Source organism: Thermobia domestica, chromosome 5 (assembly GCF_964235325.1).
Source record: "Thermobia domestica chromosome 5, izTheDome1.hap1.1, whole genome shotgun sequence".
In the NCBI taxonomy this organism is placed as follows: domain Eukaryota; kingdom Metazoa; phylum Arthropoda; class Insecta; order Zygentoma; family Lepismatidae; genus Thermobia; species Thermobia domestica.
The window spans coordinates 86,074,564-86,097,790 of NC_137458.1; the positions used below are offsets into that span (position 1 = coordinate 86,074,564).

A 23,227-nucleotide genomic window follows, 5' to 3' on the forward strand; every position below is an offset into this window, starting at 1 on the left:
TTCAATTTTAAGCAAACATTTATTCTGTTTACTGTAACTTTCAGTGATTTTTATTGAACTTCTATGAAGTCTTTGTAATTATTGCTTTTCATTAGAGTTTTGTTTCGATATTGCTGCCATCTAGTGACAAACGGCCAACCAAGAAAACAGAAAAATTACAAGATAGATAGTTGTAACCTATTCGAAGATTGTGTGTTCTGGTTGTATGTAGTGGTAAACCCAGTGGATGGACGTGATACATCACATTTTGAAAAATGACGTGTGAGCCATTAACTTCTTCCTTTTACTCCACGATTTATCCATATTCTGCATGGCATTTAGCCAGAGCTCTTGGGTTGATTTACCCCCAATATCTGACTCTGTGATGTTCCATCGGTTCTCCAAAGGGGTGTTGCTAGGACGTCCGTAAAATATCTCGATTGGAGACATATTTAAGCCAGAATGCTCACTAATATTTAATGTGTATTGCAAATCGGGAATAAGATTAGACCAAAGGTGTTGCTTATCTGAAAAATAAGCTAGAATTGAGGCCTTCAAGGTCTTGATGAAACGCTCAGAAATATTTCCTTCTGGATGATATGGACTAAGCTTTATATGATTTATGCCAAGTCCAAACAAACTTTCTGAAATGCTCAGAAACAAACACTGAAGCATTGTCAGTAGATATTGCCTCAGGAAATCCCAACCTACTGAACATATACATTAGCTTTTCGGTAATTGATGCTGAAGTTAAAGTTCTTAACTTCTCCAACACCACAAACCTACTAGCGTTATCTACTCCAATGAGTATATACTTAAAGCCTTTAGAGGTGGGTAAAATTCCTATGATGTCAATCATCCAGTGTGATCCTATTCTCTTATTATATTCAGAGATTAGGTGTCCCATTTTCTTTTTATTTTCTTCTTTTGTCAACTGACATCGATGACAGCATCGAACAAACTCCGTTACTTCTTGCTTCATATTTTCCCAAGTGAATCTCTTATATAGCTTCGATAAATGCCAGAATGGCCGCCAACCAGCTTATCATTCTGATAATATTCGATTAGCACATGTCTTAGATTCTTGGGAATAACGATCTTGTAAGGGTTGTTTACCGAGTTCGTCTTTTTCATTAATATTCTTTTATTCAGGATATAGCCTGAAACTGACTCACCCTTTTCGATCTTCTCAATAATATCTCTAAGTTCAGAGTCTTCTCTCTACAGCTCATCGATCGGTTCTTTTATCAACGGAAGTCTCCACAAATGTGCTAACCTTAGATTCTCGTTAAAGGCAGCTAATCCCATAGGCCCATCTATAATGCGAAATTCAAAGGGATCGTAAACCCTTGTCAATGTGTCTGCTACTAAATTCTCGGAAGATCTAACGTGCTTTATTTGAAAATTAAATTGACAAAGGGTCTCAACTAATGGTCCATACTTCATTAGTATCTTTGAATTACTGAGAATCCAAGTTAGAGCCTTATTGTCCGTTAGTACGTCGAATTCCTTTACCAAGTAATGCCGGAATCGAGCAATCGTTTTTACTAAGCTAATAAACTCAATTTCATAAATGCTGCGGTGTTTGTCAGCTTCCGACAGTTTCTTACTGAAGAACGCGACGGGTTGATATCCCCCCTTGCTGTTCTCCTGCTGCAAACACCCAGCAATACTCTTTCCCTTGCCATCCACGTTTACTATAAAACGTTAATTGAGGTCAGGAGTTTTTAACACAACATTCTCCACCAATAAATTCTTCAAGCTGTCAAGAATCTTTTGATGTTCTAGATTCCATTCAAATTTTCTATTGACAGACTTGAGTTCACTTAATGGTCCCATGAGTTCTTGCATTTCGGGCGCGAACTTAGAATAATAACTAAACAACCCGAGAATTTTCATAAGACCTCTACGATTCCTTGGTGGAGGGATATTTTTGATTGCTGATACCCTTTTCGGATCAATCTCCATTTGGTCCCGCGATACTACATATCCTAAGTAATTAATCTTACTATAGAAAAACAAACACTTATCAGGTGAGACCGTTACATTATTTTTCTAAATATATCGAAAACCTTTCTTATTGTTTCTTAATGTTCCTCTACTGTATCTGAAAATATCAATACATCGTCGAAATACGTTTTTACGCCATCTTTTTCCAAATTTCCTAACAGTTTTTTCATCAACGAGTTAATAGGTTACTCCCAGTTTTAATTCCAACTGGTACTCGTGTATAACGATATAAACCCTTTGGAGTAACTATTGTTGTAATGTCTCTCGAGTTATCGTCTAGTTTAATCTGATTGTACGCACGCCGTAAGTCAATGCGTGAATACAGCTTCTTCCCTGACAACCCTGTTAGACATTCCTCCAAGTTTGGAGCAGGAAAAGGATCATTAACTATTAAGGAATTAGCCTTAACGTAATTTCCGACAATTCTAAAAGTATTATTTTTGTTCTTAACGAGGAAGCAACTGCTAGCATAGTTGGAATGGTCCACTTCCTCTAATATACCCTGTTCAACCAACTCTCGAATCTGTTCGTCAAAAATCTTTTCCTTTCCTTTTGGGATCGGAAATGGATTTTGTTTAAATAAATGTCTTCTAATGAATAAATATGACCGGTGAAGTCTTTGATACATCCAACTCGTTCTGTGATAACATCAGCATAATCTTTATTAATCGAATCTATGAATGAATTAATATCCTGATTGCGATACTTCGAGTTTTCTTTATCAGATTTTTCCCCCTGTGTGTTCGACGGGTTTTTCACCTGTGGAGATCGTTTACATTTGGTTTCTCCCTGGTGAGAATCTATATTTATATACTTTTTATTCCTATTGACAAGTTTATGGAAGTTTTCAGCTTGTTCAATATCCACATCCGATGCTTCAGATGAACTGTGATGATGTCCTGTCCGTACCTTCGAAGCAGAAGGAATATCCACATTGATGTTATTAACCTTGAATCTCCGAGTATCGTCCTTATTCACCAGATCTGCATTCTTCATCTTCTTAGTCTTCCTTTTTCTTGACTTCTTTGAAGGAATCTTCTTTTTCAAACAACCCGAAGATTGATCCACCTCGTCACTTCTTGCATCAATTTCATTGTTCTTCTTCATTGCTATTTGCTTTTCCTTTTCTTCTGGCTGAGTTTGGACTAAATCTCTACCATTAACATCAGTCGAGATCATAGCCATGTCAACACATGTTGTTCTACCAGGTGTTTCCTCTATATGGGTGGTTGAAAATCTTCCTAGATCCAATTCTTCACCATTTACGCTAGGAGATCTTGATACATCACTAACTGTATTCCCTGGAGTTCTCTTGGTGTTGGAAGTTCTCAAAAGATCACACTCAATCCAATTCTTCATCTCAAGTAATTGTGATGAATTAGGAACTTCAATGATAAGTAATTGATCTTCTAAATTATTCAGTTCAAGTTCAAATTGAATTCCCCTATCACAATATCCCGAAGAATTGTAATCCGCTCTAATAAAGATCGAAGAGACACTCGATGAAGTTTGGTTTATTGTTTTCTTTCCCGATGGTCTTCTTTTACATTGTCGCTGGTCTTGAGGATATACAGATCTGAATCCACTTTTAAACACGTTCTTCTGAAATGTTAAACGAACTCTCTTTCTTCCTCCGTTCAATACTAAAATATGTTTCTCATAGTCCATAACAGCAGATGTAGATCTAAGGAAAGGCATTCCTAACAAACACTCACATGGTAGCTGTTCCACAACTCGAAAATTCACAATTTGGAAATATCCGGATAAGTTGACGTTCAACGTAATCTCTTCTCCCGTGGAAAAATGTAATCCCGAAGGGACATTCACTGTTTTTTCTTCCACAGTACGTATATGTTGTTCGGCTCCACTGCGACGAACTAACGATCTTGTTACAAGATTAAAACTAGAACCTCCGTCTACACAAACACTAGTTAATATATTATTAATCTTGCCAATAACGAAAGTCGCTACTAATCCGTCCATCTCCGAAGGAATTTTCTTGTTTACTGTCTTCCCCATAACTTTCGAACGATCTCTATTGTTATTAATTTTTGAGAATCCTGAAGGTATCGAAACCTCGGAATTTTCATTCATTCGATTCGATTTTACATTATTCTTAGAAATATGATTATATTTCTGATTATATTCACTGACTTTCGATTCATTATTTGAAAGAACCATTTGATTTTTACTTTTCAATCCCATTGCTCTATTATACTCAATTTGTTCTCGAGTACTCATTATAAATCTTTCGGCTATGTCTAGTAGTTCTAAACTGCTATTAGGAAAATAACTTCCTAGCATCCTATTCCTTTGGTTTGGGTTCATTCCCATTAATATTATTCTAACTAATTCACATTCTTCCATGTTTAATCCTAATACATTCATTGAGATAGTTACTGATTTCACAAATTCATTCATGAGTTCCGATAACTTCTGCTTTCTATAAATTCTGTCACTCACTAATGAATGAACAGTTGTTGGAGTAATAAATCTAGATAGTAAATTATTCTTAAACACATTCCAATCTAAATGATCATTCAATGCCGAAGTAGCTATTCTTAAAACAATCCCATTACATTTCGGAATTAGAACTGATAGTATCATGTTAAATGAATAGCTGCTCTCCATTAGAATTTCTTCAATCTTGAACAATAGTTCAAAAATTTGCAAGCTATCATTACCATTCACGTTCTTAATATTCATAAATCTATTCTCCAAACAAGTTAAAGATCGAGAATGGGTATACTTCAACATTAATTTATGTTCATAATTAGCTTCTAAATGATGATTATCTAAATTTACATGAGATTGCACTCCCCTATCAATATTTCTACCCTCTAGATTTCTACTACTTGGAATGAAGTTAGAATTACCAGCTTGTATATTATTTATTCCCACTCTAGGAGTCGAACTGAGAATATTTGAAACTCTACTATAGTAATTACCCAACTCTAAGTATCTATTTCCAGATCTAAATTCATGAGAAGAATTTAAATTAGGAGGAGAAGTCCCCATCTCTCTTCTTATAGACGATTCATTAAAGGTAACCCTATGTTCTGGTCTAGAAATATTCAAGCTAGGAGGATTAGCTATCCTACTAAAACCGTAAGTCCCCGCTGAACTATTTACTGAAAAATTCAAATTGTTCCTATCTGGAGTAGGAAAGAACTAACACCTAAATTATTATGCATCGGCGGCGTTAAACTCATACTCAGAGAGCCGAAATTAGAATTTAAACTCGGATGACCAGTTGCATCAATAGTAACAAATTCGGAGTCTGGCATGTCTATGCTGACGTAATCACGTTCACTTTGAATATTCTCCATATTACAAAAATAAATAAAGCAAAACAGCACAATATATAAACAATACTTATAAATAGTCATATACAGATACTAAATCACTAATACTACTAGGAACATAAACTAGAAATTGATAGGAAAACTTGGAAGAGATTTGAAATTATTCATAAACTACAATAGTTCGATCAATTAATGATCTTCAAATTCAAACAACTCAATACGGAGTGGCGATATATATATTTTTATCAATATTTGGAAAAATAATAATCAAAACGTCAGGATTGATATTCACAAACACTAAATAATTCAAATTCATTCAAATTATAAAGATTAGATACTATTAACCCTAAGTAGAATGATAATGTTGGAGGAAAATGAGAAATTTAAATTTTATCTAAACAAAATTGAAAGTCTTTCTCAATAATCATCCAATGATTAAACAACATTCCTAATTTTTAACTAAAATGCAAAAAAAATATTTTGGTGGAATTAAAATGTATGAGGAAAGTACTATCTCAATCTTTAATAGGACAAATATTTTCCAAAATTCAATTTAAAATAAATATTTTTAACTAACATTCCATTTATCAAAGTCCTAGCAATATTACAAACTTTTTGTAGAATGGGAATGTTGGAGGAAAATATTAACTAACAATTTAAAAATGTGAAAACCTCCTAACAAATTTTATTTAAAGCAGTCAATATTCCAATACATTCACAATCTTATCTTTAAATTCCATATTAAATTCAAGTGGAATGAGAACGCTGGAGGAATCTTAATAATCAATTAAGTTTTAACAAGAATACTAATAGTAAAGAAAAATTACCAAAATATAATTTAGGATATTCTACTTCAATAATATTTCCTATTCTTTTTACTTTATAACTATTAGTGGAATGAGAATGTAAAATATATCCTAAGTATAACATCAACATAAACTTACTCTCTTATTAGACCAAAAAAACTTTATAAAGATCTAGAGGAGATCTAGACAAGATCTAGACAAGATCTAGACAAAGATCTAGTTCCTTGAGAATTGTAACGCCCCCTTCCACATAGCTTCGCCTAATCGAATCCACATTGAGAGTTTATAAAAAAACTAAACAAACTGTCAATATGGTCTCAGACAGCAAAGCCTGGCAGAGAGGGCTTGGGAGAGAGGAGTCGGGCAGTATCGCGTAATCAACTTAGCACGTGTTAGCTGGAATTGCAGATCCAATATTTCTGTTTTCAGAAAGGGAAACACTTCAAACTTAAACAAAATAAACATGTACAACAGTGTTTCAATTTTAAAGATAACAACTTTATTGCCAATGGAAGGTGGTGTATATACACTAAATCGTTTGAATAGCGCATATACACTCGGATGAAACGTGCAATATACAACTATCCTAATAATTATTAATTTCTCGGCAAATTTGATTAAATCTAAAAAATTTCAATTTTTAACTTTACTAGCAGATTCAAATATTCCTTCAATTCAAAGCAATAGTAATTCAAATAGAATCTACAGTCAATAATTACTTTTCTCGCCAAAAATTGACTTTAACAGTTACAAAACTCATGCCCACTTTTACGAACATCAACTACTCATAGGTAAATTCTTTCAAAAATGAAAAATATTTCTAAATATAATTCTGACAATATTTCTAGTTCTTAAATTGTTAACTCATTCAAATAATAGCAGTCAAATTTATTTCTGAATCAAAATCTTTACTTTCAAGGCTTATGACAACTTTCGAGAAAAAATATGTCTATATTTATCGTTCGAGAAAATATTTCGTATTACGCTCTCCTTTTTAACATATAGCTAAAGAGCTGAAAAAGAAAATACTTAAATTAAATGAAATCTTGGATCTGCAGGAGGTTCAAACCTTATTTCAACTATCACGGTCAAAGTAGAAAGAATAATCGCCACAATTTCTGGGAGGATTTTAACTACTGTTGGAAAGCAAAGGCCCGCGAGTTTAATCCCATTGAAGACAACATACAGACAACCTCACTATCCACACTTTTAACGAACACAACTACTATAGGTAAAAATACGAGTAGCAACTCACCCAGTTTCAGCAATACTCAATGGTTTACCTACTAGCTTCTTTCCTCTCGTTGGGTATTTGGCCTCTTTGACTAACGGTTGACTACCACGTACGCAATTCTTTGCTCTGTGCCAGAAATTATGCCATTCAACTTACGAAGTTCTGACAAGTTCAAACATCTAATCACGTATTTACAGAGATTCTCCTCAGGACAAATCTTTAGGATTGCCAGAAGAAAAAAAGTTCTTAACTAGCAATCACTTCAGACTCTATAAAGAATTGTCCTACACTACAAAATTTCTCTCTCCTTAATAAATTTCTTTTTTTTGAAAAAAGAAATATTTCAGAAAGATTAAGGAGTAATGAAACAGGCACAAAATGCACATTCACTCTGAATACAATTGATAGAGCGAAATGAGGGTTCACTTTGCATACACTCTTTCCCTCTTTGACTCTGTAACTTTCACAAGCACAAAAAACCTATTTCTTTGCCAATTTCTTCCAGAAAAACTGTGAACTTGTTCCACAAATCATGATACTTTACTTCACTTAACTCACAAAGAATATATAGCAGTAAAAGCTTTTCCGGCACGGAACTTAGATTTACCCACGTATACGCACTCAAGAACATGTCCTACTCAACACACAAGCAAATCGAGAACACGTAACCACAAATAACTCCATCCTCTCTGGATTCTCTCAAGGAACTACATAACGGGTCCTTTAGTCACCGAGACGGGAAGAATCCGCGAGACAAGCCACGCCCACCGTACAAACACGCGCAAACACCTTTTTTCTCTCTAGTTGTCATAGCCTAGCTTTTCAAAGTCAATTCCTCCTTACATAATTCCCTTCAACTTTTTTAAATACTTCTTTTCTTTCTCTTCTTTTTCTAAAAAGAAGACTTTTTTTACAAAGAGAATATAATTATTTTAAACTGAAAATTATTCACAATATTAGTTTAAATAGAAAATATAACGCTCTATATAATTTTCCTTCTTGTAACCATCCATTCTTCTTCTTCTCATATCCAGAAGGATGGTATGTTACACGTGACTTACTAACGTTCTCCTCCCCCAGAAATGATCTTGATTAAATTGAGTTGTCGAGTTCAAGTAATTAACAACTACTCAAGTAAAGTTAATTTTAATAAAAATATGTGATCAGTGAAATTTTGAAACTTAGTCAGTGTGTTACTGCATTGTTCATAAAGTCACGCCTACGTCTTATCAGCAAAAGGTGTAGGAAGATGAGAGTACTGTTGCAGTGTAAGCAGGGACAAGAGTAAGTCACACATCACACGACGTCCTGCAATACCAAAAACTTTGCAAGCAATCATGACGAACTTTGTCATAATTGGTTTTATCGATAATCTGATGAAGAACACTAGTTTTATTTACAAACTAGCCTTTGACTAGCTGGAGGCTCCGCCCCCAGAACCCCAAATCTGCTTGGCCTACGGCCTCGCATTTCTTATCTATCGGCCTTTGCATCAACAGTGAATTTCGTGAACTTACTCTTCATATTGCCTGAATATGATCATCCGGGGGCTTCGCCCTTACACACTGTCTTTGCTCGGACTACGGCTTCGCACCTCTTGAACCCACAATTCTATCGTTTCTTTTCATATTCAACTATCTAAAAGATAAGATTTTGTGTTCCAAGAAAATACCCTTTTAAATAGAATGGGAATTTCTTCATCCCTCTTTAGACCTTTAAAAAATTAAAAATATTCACTTTTGGCAATTTTCCTGTCGGTTAGTCCTGGAAAACTACAATTATGCCAAATTTCATCATTCTAATCCTGCCAGAAGTACCTAAACATTTTGGGGTGTAGAAGACGTCCCGTATAAATAACATGGGAAAGATTTCTCAGTTCCCCATAAAAGCATTCTACGGTTGGAAATTTTTATTTCTAATGATCCACTTAGGTAACGCTAACGAAAACGTACAAGCATATTGAATTTCAAGTCTTTATTCCAATTCTAAGTACCGAAAACATGAGATTATAGGTAAAAGGAAGGCCCACTTAAATAACATGGGGATATTTTTCATCCTCTCTTTAGACCCACTAAAAATTAAAAATACTCACTTTTAGCAATTTTCCTGCAGGTTTGATTCGAAAAGCTACAATCATGCCAAATTTAATCATTGTAGCCCTACAGGAAGTGCTCAATAATTTATGTCAGCTCATGTAGTTTTATATACGCGGGGGGACCCAAAAGAAACCGGATTGAAACAGCGCTGAAGTTCTTATGCGTAGTAGAGAGTTCTCCTGCTAGGTGGGTCTAGAGAGACCTTCCCAGATCAGTTGGCCAAGCGGCGCCTGCGTAGGAGGTTAACGTTTGATCGTATTATTGTTTTTCTCAACTGTTCTCGTTTGCCGCCTGCGAAATCGTAATGGCAGATTCAAAGGAACAAGGAGTGTGTTTGCTTCCTACTTGGAAAATCGGAAACGAAAACTTACCAAATGCTTCAACAGGCTTTCAAGAAGGATACTATGAACGGCACACAATTTTTTGAGTGGTTTGGGCGCTTTAAGTGTGGTGAGATGAGTGTTGAAGATCATGCTCGTTCTGGGTGCTCTTCATCATTTCGAAACGACGAAAACATCAAACAAATCTGCCCCAAAATCAGCGAGGTTCGTCGTTTCATGATCGATATTTCCAAACAGGCAGGAGTGACTTGGAGCTCGTGCCAGCGTGAGGTTTTGCAAATGAGACATGTTGCCGCTAAGTTTGTTTCTCGCCTGCTCACACAGGATCAAATCATTCGTCTGAATTTGAGCCAGGACTTGAAAAATCAGATTGAAAGTGATCCAAACTGTTTGACCAACATGATGACATGAGAATTAAACAAAATCTAATGGTGTAGAGGCTGTAAAAAGAACTTCGCAGAGCGCATTGGGCGATATAAAAGTTCCAGAGTTCCAGAGGTGCTTCAAACAGTGGGAAAGAAGATGGGAGAAATGAATCGCATTTAATGGAGAGTACTTTGAAGGAGACTTAAAGAATTTTGTAAAAAAAAAAATGTAATAAATTATCTTCTTTAGAACGAAAGTCCGGTTTGTTTTGGGTTCTCCCTCGTATAGTTAGGATAGTCCATAGAAGAACTTTGATAAAATGATGGTGAAAAGTGAACTGTTCAAATTGTAAACGACCATTAGGGACCGTGTTCGCGTGCTCGACTTTGGGACAAGTTTGTATAGAAGTTGTTATTACATTATGTGTTTTGTTCAGGTACGTTAACTCTTATCGCCAATAAAATTATAAAGGAAATATTGCTTTGATTTAAAACCAGGCTTAGTAAAATGTAAATTCATAGTAGTGTTAATGCATGGAACTTATAATGATAGTGCCAATGGATTAACAATGCTTGTCACACTCTAACTGACCATAAGTCCGTCGGTCAGTTGTAGTCCCCCGAATCTTGGCATTAGCGTGTTGGGTTAACTCCTAAAGACGTTATCAAATAATGAGCTCCTGCATATTCTGGCCGACCTCTCCTGGCACCCTTCATATTAGTGCAAGGGTAATCGTTAAGGACCGGGAGGACGGGCTGAGTGGAGCAGGAGTCTAGATGATGACTGGTTGTGGAATGATCTGGCCGGGAGAAACTCAATACACTAATATTTCTCCCCAAAATCGCACGATACCCTCAAACGAAAAAGTCCTCTGTGCTATATTCAGAGATAAAGAGGGATAGTTTTAACTGATCCTGTAGCAAAAGGAGATAGATCACTGGGCAGCACTGGGTACTATTTTTGGAGGACAGATTGCTTTCTGTATTGTAAGGAAATCGACCACAGCTTTCAAGTTTAGGATTTCTCTTGCACTGGAGCAATGCACTGGGATACAGAGTAGGCGTTGTCCTCGACTTTTTGTAGCACGAACACACAGAATCTCTTTTACACTCTCCTTATTCTCAGCACCTTGCACTAGTAACTTTCGGCTGTTTCAGAAAGTCAAGAATTCCTTACGGAGCTGACATTTTCTTCATCCAGAAGTTTCTCGAAAGTGTTGTATACCAGTGTCTTGAACACACCCAAAAATGACTTCAGAAAGGTGGATTGTGACGGCATATGGAACTGTAGAGAAATTACGCTGAAAAGTGAATGAAAGGTCTCACCCAAATGTTAAACGTGACCGGATTTAGGCCTATATCTATAAACGGTATGTACTTTTGGTGCGCACCTCGTAGAACTGGAGATGATAACTTAAAGCAAAATAACACTTCAACGTACTCGATGCTCCACTTCGATTATACTTCTAAGCAACTTTAGTTTTAAAAGGAAAAACATTATAGCAGTGTATGATGGAAAAAAAGTGACGCTTAAAACCAAGTTCAAGACAACGTTTTTCTTTTAAAACATATCAATTCATTTTCTGAATATAGGTACTTAAAAGAGCAGAATTATGTGTTTTCTTCGGTTTAATAAATATAATATTATATTATAAATATACAGCTTTCTTACTTACTCTCCGGTATATAAGATGTTTTGCCAACAAACGAGAGTTCTTATGGAACAAACCCCAGTCCATTTTTATGTCCCAAGTATAACTGTAAACTGTAGCAGTTGATTTGGCAAACATCCAAACATATAAGTATGGATTATCCGTAAAGTGTTGGTATTTTGCTGAAAATTATTTAAAGAATGGTTTGTAATATTATAAATGGTTAAATGCATGTGAAATAATATCATAACACTTCAGAAGCTATCTTGACAATAGCTGTTTATTCCCAACTACTACCCAACATGAATGACTAAAGACCATTATTTTAAGGATATCTAACTCTAATAAGTAGTTGTACAGTAGCTATCTTAAGTGAAAGATGTCGAATATAAGTATATTTTGCATGGAAATGCAGTTTTTAAATAAGTGATCGCCAAATCATCGATGGCGAGCCACGAGTAGCTCGTTGGGACATTTTTGGCAGATTGCGTTAGCACTTCGTTTGGCTAACCTTGATTCCTCCGCTGAGTTGACGCTAGAGTACCTTTGTTTTTACTTGGCACGCTTCCCGCCTAAAGGATGGATCTTTCTGCAATGCATTGTTGTCACGCAACGGTTGAGAATTAGAATACGCTAGGAAACACAGCAAAAACGCCACCTTACTCACAAATCACTGTAACACGCTTGTTCGCGTGTGGCAACTAAGCACTTCAAATACTCGCCAAATAGCAATGGGCTGGCTGGCAACTAACGTCACCTACACGACAAAAACAATAAGACGTCTATTGGATCAAAATGTTCACGTGAGAGTAGTAGAAAATGGATCGATCTGGAACAGACCTGAGCCAGTTTTAATCAACTCACAAGCCCCTGGGAAAATGACCACCTTGCACCGTGAGCCCACGGTCTTTTACGACCTCCATTTTAGGGGTGAATTCGTTCCCTTTTACGACCACTTTTTAGGGGGTGTACTCGTTCCCTTTTATGAGCATATTTTCCAACCCCTATGAACAAACAGCAGAACATCATACTACGTAACATAACGAACATACAAAAGAGCAAATTGAACTCGTTCTCTTTTATGAGCACATTTTAAGGGGTGACCTCGTTCTCTTTTACGACCTCCATTTTAGAGGGTGTACTCGTTCCCTTTTATGAGCATATTTTCCAACCCCTATGAACAAACAGCAGAACAGATAATACATAACACTACGTAACATACAGAAGAGCAAATTGAACTCGTTCCCTTTTAAGACCTCCATTTTAAGGGGTGAACTCGTTCCCTTTTTCAACCCTTATTTTAACATAGCAGAAATTAGGAACACATAGAAGAGAAGATAACACATAACACTACGTAACACACAGCAGAACAGATAACAGATAAGAATATGAAACATAGAAGGGGTGTATTCGTTCTCTTTTATGAGCACATTTTCCAACCCCTATTTTAAGATAACAGAAATTACATACGATTACGAACACATACAAGAGAAGATAACACATAACACTACGTAACACACAGCAGAACAGATAATACATAGCACAGCTAATAAAAGAACATGGCATATTTTCCAACCCCTATTTTAACATAGCATAGAATACATGGAGACTATGAACATACAGCAGAGCAGATAACAAACACAACCACCTCCATTTTAGGGGTGTATTCATTCCCTTTTATGAGCATATTTTTCAACCCCTATTTCAACATGACAGAGACTACGAAACATGGCGGACATAGCACAGGGGGTGTATTCATTTTCTCTACCCCTAATTGAACATAGCAGAAATTACACTGAGAGTACGTAACACACAAAAACCTCCATTTTAAGGGTGGACTCGTTCTCTTTTATAATTACTTTTCCAACCCCTATTTTACCATAGCAGATTTTTCAACCCCTATTTTAAGACAATGAATAACATAGCGATTGGATACGTTCTTTGAACCGATTTGGATGGAACTCGGCATATGGTGGTTTTCGAGCATGCTGAGTACGAATATCATATTTCTTTCTCCCTGGGTCTGATAGTTTATGTGGCATACGCCCTTTCTATGACAATTTTAACCGATTTGGATGAAACTCGGTATATGGGGGTTTTCGGACATTCTGATTACAAATATCATACTTATTTTTATCTGGGTCTGATAGTTTATGTGGGATACGCCCTTTGTATGACACTTAAAACCTAATAACTCGAAAACGGAGCCAAATATCGAAGTGGTGTTTCCACATTTAGCAATAGGTCATCAGGTACTACAAGTTCCAAAATTAGTGGTCATCGAGGTCAAAGGTCAACATACTTAAAACCAAATAACTCAAAACCAGATCCACATATTGAGATGCTGTTTCCAAATCTAGTAACTGGTCATCGACTACTACAAGTTCCAAAATAGTGGCCATCGAGGTCAAAGGTCAAAATACTTAAAACGTAATAACACGAAAACTGAGCCACATATTGAGGTGCTGTTTCCACATTGAGTAATAGGTCATCAGGTACCACAAGTTCCAAAATAATGATCATCGAGGTCAAAGGTCAACATACTTAAAATCTAATAACTCGAAAATGGATCCACATACTGAGGTGCTGTTTCCACATTTAGCAATTGGTCATCAACTACTACAAGTTCCAAAATAATGACCATCGAGGTCAAAGGTCAAAATACTTAAAACCTAATAACACGAAAACTGAGCCACATATTGAGGTGCTGTTTCCAAATCTAGTAACTGGTCATCAACTACTACAAGTTCCAAAATTAGTCGCCATCGAGGTCAAAGGTCAAAATACTTAAAACCCAATTACTCGGAAACGGAGACACATATTGAGATAGAGTTTCCAAATCTAGTAATTAGTCATCAGGTACTACAAGTTCCAAAATAGTGGCCATCGAGGTCAAGGGTTAACATACTTAAAACCTAATAACACGAAAACTGAGCCACATACTGAGGTGCTGTTTCCACATTTAGTAATCGGCCACCAACTACTACAAGTTCCAAAATAATGATCATCGAGGTCAAAGGTCAACATACTTAAAACCCAATCACTCGTAAACGAAGCAACATATTGAGATGATGTTTCCACATTGAGTAATAGGTCATCAGGTACCACAAGTTCCAAAATAGTGGCCATCGAGGTCAAAGGTCAACATACTTAAAACCTAATTACTCGAAAATGGATCCACATATTGAGGTGCTGTTTCCACATTTAGTAATTGGTCATCAACTACTACATGTCCCAAAATTAGTGGTCATCGAGGTCAAAGGTCAACATACTTAAAACTCAATAACTCAGAAACGGAGCCAAATATCGAAGTGGTGTTTCCACATTTAGCAAGAGGTCATCAGGTGCTACAAGTTTCAAAAATAATGGTCATCGAGGTCAAAGGTCAACCTACTTAAAATCTAATAACTCGAAAACGGAGCCAAATATCGAAGTGGTGTTTCCACATTTAGCAAGAGGTCATCAACTAGTACAAGTTTCAAAATAATGACCATCAAGGTCAAAGGTCAACATACTTAAAACCAAATAACACGAAAATGGATCCACATACTGAGGTGCTGTTTTCAAATCTAGTAATAGGTCATCAGGTACCACAAGTTCCAAAATAGTGGCCATCGAGGTCAAAAGTCAAAACTCAAAAACAAAACAACATATTGAAGTGCTGTTTCCACATTTAGTAATTGGTCATCAACTACTACAAGTTTCAAAAATAATGGTCATCGAGGTCAAAGGTCAAATATTTAAGCGCAAATAACCCTTAAACAGAGCAACGTATTGAGATGCTGTTTTCAAATCTAGTAATACGTCATCAACTATTACATGTTCCAAAAGTACTGACTATCGAGGTCGATGGTCAAATATTTAAGCCTTAATTTCTTTAAACAAAGCCTGTGTGATCTATTCAATTTTGTACAAAGCAGAAAAAAAAGTGAAGAAGGAATAAATTTGAGTGGCTTATTTACTTTTGTATTAATGAGAAAGAAATCCAATTTTAACTAGAGCAGAATTTCTGTACCTTTTTGGGCTATTCAAAAGAAAGCAAAGATATGCCATATTAACTAGCAATGTATTATTTAAGCAAAACGAGGGGCTAAATTTGAGAAAGCGAACATGGACCATTTTACTCAAATTTGGATGGAGTATTTATCTTTGTATGAACCAGAAAAAAATGAACAAGGTTCAATATTTCTATATAATTTTGTACTACCCAAATAAACGAAATTTTATTTTTGTACCAATTACAAGAAAATCAAAGAAGGGTCATTTTATACCTTTTTGTGTTATTCAAATAATAGAGGGAACAAATTTCAGTGGTCTATTTTATTTTTGTACCAATCAGAAGAAAAGCAAAGATATGCCATTTTAACTATTTAAACAAACGAAAAGATAAATTTGAATGACCTATTCAATTTTGTACCAACAAGAAATACCATTTTGTACTAAACAAAAAAAACCGAAGAAGGATCATTTTAACTAACTCAGACTTTTATACCATTTTGTACTACTCCAATAAACGAAGGAATACCAACCAGAAAAAAAGAAGTGAAGATTAGGTGAATTATTTTCTTTTGTACCAACTGGAAAAGAGAAGAAGAGCTACTTTAACTAGCTCAGAATTTATGTAACTTTTGAACTACTGAAATGTTCTATTTTTGTATCAATCAGAAAAACCCGAAGAACGATCATTTTAACAAGTTCATAATTTCTGTAACGAAAGAATAATTTCGATGTTCTACTTTTTATACCAACGAGAAAAAATGCTCTAGCTGAATATACGAAAGAATAAATTTAAGTGACCTATTCAATTTTGTACCAATGAGAAATGTCATTTTAACTGGCTCATAATTTTACTACTCAAATAAACAATGGAGTATTTAGTTTTGTACCACCAAGAAAAAAAGAAGTTGAGTATTTTATACCATTTTGTATTATTTCAACAAACAAAGGATCATTTTATATCATTTTAAACTAGTCTAATAAACGAAGGCATAAATATGAGTGAGCTATTTAATTTTGTAGCTGAGTATTTTCACGAAAGAACAAAATTGTACTAATCAGAAAAAGCGAAGAAGACCCATTTTAACTAACTGAGAATTTCTGTACCTTTTTGTACTATTTAAACAAACGATGGGATAAATTTGAGTGACCTGTTTTTTGTACTAACCAGAAAAATCGAAGAAGGTTCAATTTAGCTAACTCAGAATTTATATACCTTTATACTAGCTCAATGAACGAAAGAACAAATTTGGGTGTTCTACTTTTTTATACCAAACAAGGAAGAACCATTTTAACTTGCTGAGTATTTTATACCATTTTGTACTACTCAAATAAACGAAAGAAAAAGCGAAAAAAGACCTGTAACAAGAAAGAAAGCAAAGATATGCCATATTAACTATTTAAATAAACGAAGGGATAAATATAAGTGATCTATTCCATTTTGTACCAAGGAGAAATGTCATTTTTATCTAGCTTAGAATTTCTAGTGCATGTTGTATTATTTAAACAAAACGAAGGGCTAAATTTGAGAAAGCGAACATGAACCATTTTACTCAAATTTGGATGGAGTATTTAGCTTTGTATGAACCAGAAAAAAAAGTGAAGAAGGACCATTTTAACTAACTCAGATATTTATACCATTTTGTACTACTCCAATAAACGAAATTTTATTTTTGTATCAATCAGAAGAAAATCAAAGAAGGATCATTTTAACTAGCCAAGCAGAAAAGAAAGGAAAGAATAAACACTTTGTACTAATCAAGTAAACGAAGGTATAAATTTGTACTAATCAGAAAAGGAGAAGAAGGATCAGCATTCTATACTTTTTTGTGCCATTTATTGGGGTGTCCTATTTCCTTTTGTACCAACGAGAGCCATTTTTAACTGGCTAATTTGAGTGACCTATTGAAGAATGAATAAATTTTGTTTGCAATTAAAAAAGCGGAGAAGGTCAACTTTCTGTACCAACCATAGAAAAACAAATTTGTTTGACCTATTCACTTTTATAGCAAGCAGAAAAAGCATGAAAAAAAGGGAAGAAGGTTCATTATAACAAGCTAGGTATTTTTATCTTTGTGGTGCTACATTTTGTATTATTTTTGTGTCATCCAGAGAACAATTTAAATTTACTCTACCGTCACTAAGTAAGGCTCATAAAGTATTGAACGTGAGATTTAACAAACCAGAGTTGAGTCATAATTGTGTAGAACAGACTCCATAGCAATTAGCGTTCTACAGCATGCTTGGCCAATTTGGATCACCGCAGAAGAATCAGCTGATCAAGGAAATGAAATTTAAGCAACGTTACGAATGCGTTATCTAACATTTGTATTGCTAAGGTACTGCCTATTGCTCGACGATTCAATTATTTTTAGACTTTCCTTCCTCGTCTAAGTCAAAAAGACAAATATAAATATTTTTGCATTTATGTATTTTATTATAATGGAATATAAGTTTATGTAGTATATTTGGAAAATAATAGGACATATATCATGATGTTATATTGCCTTGAAATATATTATTAAACACGGAGAATGCATAGAATGCTTTTATTGTATGTATATAAAATTATTTATTTGATTTGTTTTTGCTGAAGAGCAGAAAAATGACTAGCATGGAGATTGTTTATGTTTCACCTAGAACGAAAAACCTATACTGTAAAACAATTGGAAGTGTACAAAATAGTAGAAAGATAAACAATTATTTAATTCTGTAAATGAACAATGAGCCCACTGTAGCATATGCATTTGATTGGGTAAGAATAGAAGAACTTGAACTGTTAAATGAATCAATTTGTAGTATTGTAATATTACAAACATTGGACTAGCACATGGAAAAACTGAATTACCGGCAACTGAATTGTCAGTGAGAGTAAATTTAAATTGTTCTCTGGATGACACAAAAATAATACAAAGTGTAGCACCACAAAGATAAAAATACCTAGCTTGTTATAGTGAACCTTCTTCCCTTTTTTTCATGCTTTTTCTGCTTGCTATAAAAGTGAATAGGTCAAACAAATTTGTTTTTCTATGGTTGGTACAGAAAGTTGACCTTCTCCGCTTTTTTAATTGCAAACAAAATTTATTCATTCTTCAATAGGTCACTCAAATTAGCCAGTTAAAAATGGTTCTCGTTGGTACAAAAGGAAATAGGACACCCCAATAAATGGCACAAAAAAGTATAGAATGCTGATCCTTCTTCTCCTTTTCTGATTAGTACAAATTTATACCTTTGTTTACTTGATTAGTACAAAGTGTTTATTCTTTCCTTTCTTTTCTGCTTGGCTAGTTAAAATGATCCTTCTTTGATTTTCTTCTGATTGATACAAAAATAAAATTTCGTTTATTGGAGTAGTACAAAATGGTATAAATATCTGAGTTAGTTAAAATGGTCCTTCTTCACTTTTTTTTCTGGTTCATACAAAGCTAAATACTCCATCCAAATTTGAGTAAAATGGTTCATGTTCGCTTTCTCAAATTTAGCCCTTCGTTTTGTTTAAATAGTACAACATGCACTAGAAATTCTAAGCTAGATAAAAATGGCATTTCTCCTTGGTACAAAATGGAATAGATCACTTAAATTTATCCCTTCGTTTATTTAAATACTTAATATGGCATATCTTTGCTTTCTTTCTTGTTACTCCATCCAAATTAATTTTTGCGTTACAGATATTCTGCACAAGTTAAAATTGTGTTTGAGCTAGTTAAAATGGTTCTTCTTTGTTTGTTATAAAAAAAGTAGAACACCCAAATTTGTTCTTTCGTTCATTGGGCTAGTACAAAGGTACCATCTTCGATTTTTCTGGTTAGTACAAAAAACAGGCCACTCAAATTTACAAAAAGGTACGGAAATTCTCAGTTAGTTAAAATGGGTCTTCTTCGCTTTTTCTCTGGTCTCACTCATATTTATGCCTTCGTTTATTAGACTAGTTTAAAATGATATAAAATAATCCCTTTTTTGCTTATTCCTTTGTTTCTTGAAATAATACAAAATGGTATAAAATACTCAACTTCAGTTTTTCAAATGCATTACTTCGTTTAATTGATTTTAGAGTTGACACAAATTATAAGTCCTTTGTTTATTTGAATACTCCAAAATGGTGCAAAACTAAATACTCCATTGTTTATTTGAGTAGTAAAATTATGAGCCAGTTAAAATGTCATTTCTCATGGGTACAAAATTGAATAGGTCACTTAAATTTATTATTTCTTATATTCAGCTAGTTCATGTTTTTCTCGTTGGTATAAAAAGTAGAACATCAAAATTATTTTTTCGTCACAGAAATTATGAACTTGTTAAAATGATCCTTCTTCGGGTTTTTCTGATTGATACAAAAATAGAACATTTCAGTATTTCAAAAGTTACATAATGGTCAATTTTCGTTTGTTTAAACAGTACATAATGGGCTAGTTAAAGTAGCTCTTCTTCTCTTTTCCAGTTGGTACAAAAGGAAATAATCCACCTTTTCTGGTATTCCTTCGTTTATTGGAGTAATACAAAATGGTATAAAATGGCATTTCTCGTTGGTATAAAATTTATCCTTTCGTTTGTTTAAATAATACAAGATGATTTAAAATTCTCAGCTAGTTAAAATGAAATATCTTTGCTTTCTTTCTCGAAGTAAGCCAGTCATATTTATTCATTCTTCACTTTTCTCTGCTTGGTACAAAATTGAATAGGTCACACAGGTTTTGTTTAAAGTTATTAAGGCTTAAATATTTAACCATTGACCTCGATAGTCAGTACTTTTGGAACATGTAATAGTTGATGACGTATTACTAGATTTGGAAACAGCACCTCAATACGTTGCATTGTTTAAGAGTTGTTTGCGTTTAAATATTTGACCTTTGACCTGGAAGGTTATTATTTTGGAACTTGTAGTAGTTGATGACCAGTTACTAGATTTGGAAACAGCACTTCAATATGTGGATCCATTTTCGAGTTTGACCTTTGACCTCGATGATCAGTATTTTGAAACTTGTAGTACCTGATGACCAATTACTAAATGTGGAAACAGCACCTCAATATGTGGCTCAGTTTTCGTGTTATTAGGTTTTAAGTATTTTGACCTTTGACCTCGATGGTCATTATTTTGGAACTTGTACTAGTTGATGACCAATTACTAAATGTGGAAACACCACCTCGATATGTGGCGCAGTTTACGAGTGATTGGGTTTTAAGTATTTTGACCTTTGACCTCGATGGTCATTACTTTGGAACTTGTACTAGTTGATGACCAATTACTAAATGTGGAAACACCACCTCGATATGTGGCGCAGTTTACGAGTGATTGGGTTTTAAGTATTTTGACCTTTGACCTCGATGGTCATTATTTTGGAACTTGTACTAGTTGATGACCAATTACTAAATGTGGAAACACCACTTCGATATTTGGCTCCGTTTTCGAGTTATTAGGTTTTAAGTGTCATACAAAGGGCGTATCCCACATAAACTATCAGACCCAGATAAAAATAAGTATGATATTTGTAATCAGCATGTCCGAAAACCCTCATATACCAAGTTTCATCCAAATCGGTTAAAATTGTCATAGAAAGGGCGTATACCACATAAACTATAGGACCCAGGTAAAAATAGGTATGATATTCGTACTCAGCATGGTCGAAAACCCCCATATGCCGAGTTCCATCCAAATCGGTTCAAAGAGCGTATCCAATCGCTATGTTACATAGGTATTCATTGTCTTAAAATAGGGGTTGAAAAATTTTTTTAATGTAATTTCTGCTATGGTAAAATAGGGGTTGGAAAAGTAATTATAAAAGAGAACGAGTCCACCCTAAAATGGAGGTTTTTGTGTGTTACGTACTCTGTAATTTCTGCTATGTTCAATTAGGGGTGGAGAAAATGAATACACCTCCTGTGCTATGTCCGCCATGTTTCGTAGTCTCTGTCATGTTGAAATAGGGGTTGGAAAATATGCTCATAACAGAGAATGAATACACCCCTAAAATGGAGGTTTTTGTGTGTTACGTACTCTCAGTGTAATTTATGCTATGTTCAATTAGGGGTGGAGAAAATGAATACACCCCCTGTGCTATGTCCGCCATGTTTCGTAGTCTCTGTCATGTTGAAATAGGGGTTGGAAAATATGCTCATAAAAGAGAACGAGTCCACCCCTAAAATGGAGGTTGTTGTGTTTATTATCTGCTCTACTATGTGTTCGTAACTGCTATGTTGCATAGTCTTATGCTAAGGGGTTGAAAACGAATACACCTCTGTAAGGGCTGAAAAATATGCTCATAAAAGAGAACGAGTCCACCCCTAGAATGGAGGTTGTTGTGTGTTACGTAGTCTTATGCTCTGCTATGTGTTCATAGTCTCAGTGTAATTTCTGCTATGTTAAAATAAGGGTTGGAAAATAAGCCATGCTCTTTTATTAGCTGTGCTATGTATTATCTGTTCTGCTGTGTGTTCATAGTCTCAGTGTAATTTCTGCTATCTTAAAATAGGGGTTGGAAAATATGCCATGTTCTTTTATTAGCTGTGCTATGTATTATCTGTTCTGTTATGTGTTATCTTCTCTTGTATGTGTTCGTAATCTTATGTGTTATCTCCTATGTTAAAATAGGGGTTGAAAAATATGCTCATAAAAGAGAACGAGTTCACCCTTGTTATGTTATGTACTCTTATGTATTATCTGCTCTGATGTGTGTTACGTACTCTTATCTGTTATCTGTTCTGCTGTGTGTTACGTAGTCTGATGTTCTGCTGTTTGTTCATAGGGGTTGGAAAATATGCTCATAAAAGGGAACGAGTACACCCCCTAAAAAGTGGTCGTAAAAGGGAACGAATTCACCCCTAAAATGGAGGTCGTAAAAGACCGTGGGCTCACGGTGCAAGGTGGTCATTTTCCCAGGGGCTTGTGAGTTGATTAAAACTGGCTCAGGTCTGTTCCAGATCGATCCATTTTCTGAGTTATTTGGTTTTAAGTATGTTGACCTTTGACCTCGATGACCACTAATTTTGGAACTTGTAGTACCTGATGACCTATTGCTAAATGTGGAAACACCACTTCGATATTTGGCTCCGTTTTCGAGTTATTAGGTTTTAAGTGTCATACAAAGGGCGTATCCCACATAAACTATCAGACCCAGATAAAAATAAGTATGATATTTGTAATCAGAATGTCCGAAAACCCCCATATGCCGAGTTCCATCCAAATCGGTCCAAAGAACGTATCCAATCGCTATGTTATTCATTGTCTTAAAATAGGGGTTGAAAAATCTGCTATGGTAAAATAGGGGTTGGAAAAGTAATTATAAAAGAGAACGAGTCCACCCTTAAAATGGAGGTTTTTGTGTGTTACGTACTCTCAGTGTAATTTCTGCTATGTTCAATTAGGGGTAGAGAAAATGAATACACCCCCTGTGCTATGTCCGCCATGTTTCGTAGTCTCTGTCATGTTGAAATAGGGGTTGAAAAATA

General features: G+C 34.9%; 1 protein-coding gene across 1 annotated transcript in view; it reads right to left on the minus strand.

Moving 5' to 3' along the window:
- Positions 1-23,227, minus strand: part of LOC145685975 (solute carrier family 53 member 1-like) — a 192,101-nt gene that overhangs the window by 11,824 nt on the left and 157,050 nt on the right. Inside the window, exon 9 of the mRNA XM_081758771.1 lies at positions 11,813-11,970. Within this exon, the coding sequence (XP_081614897.1) occupies positions 11,813-11,970 (158 nt within the window). The remainder of the gene's footprint in view (positions 1-11,812; positions 11,971-23,227) is intronic.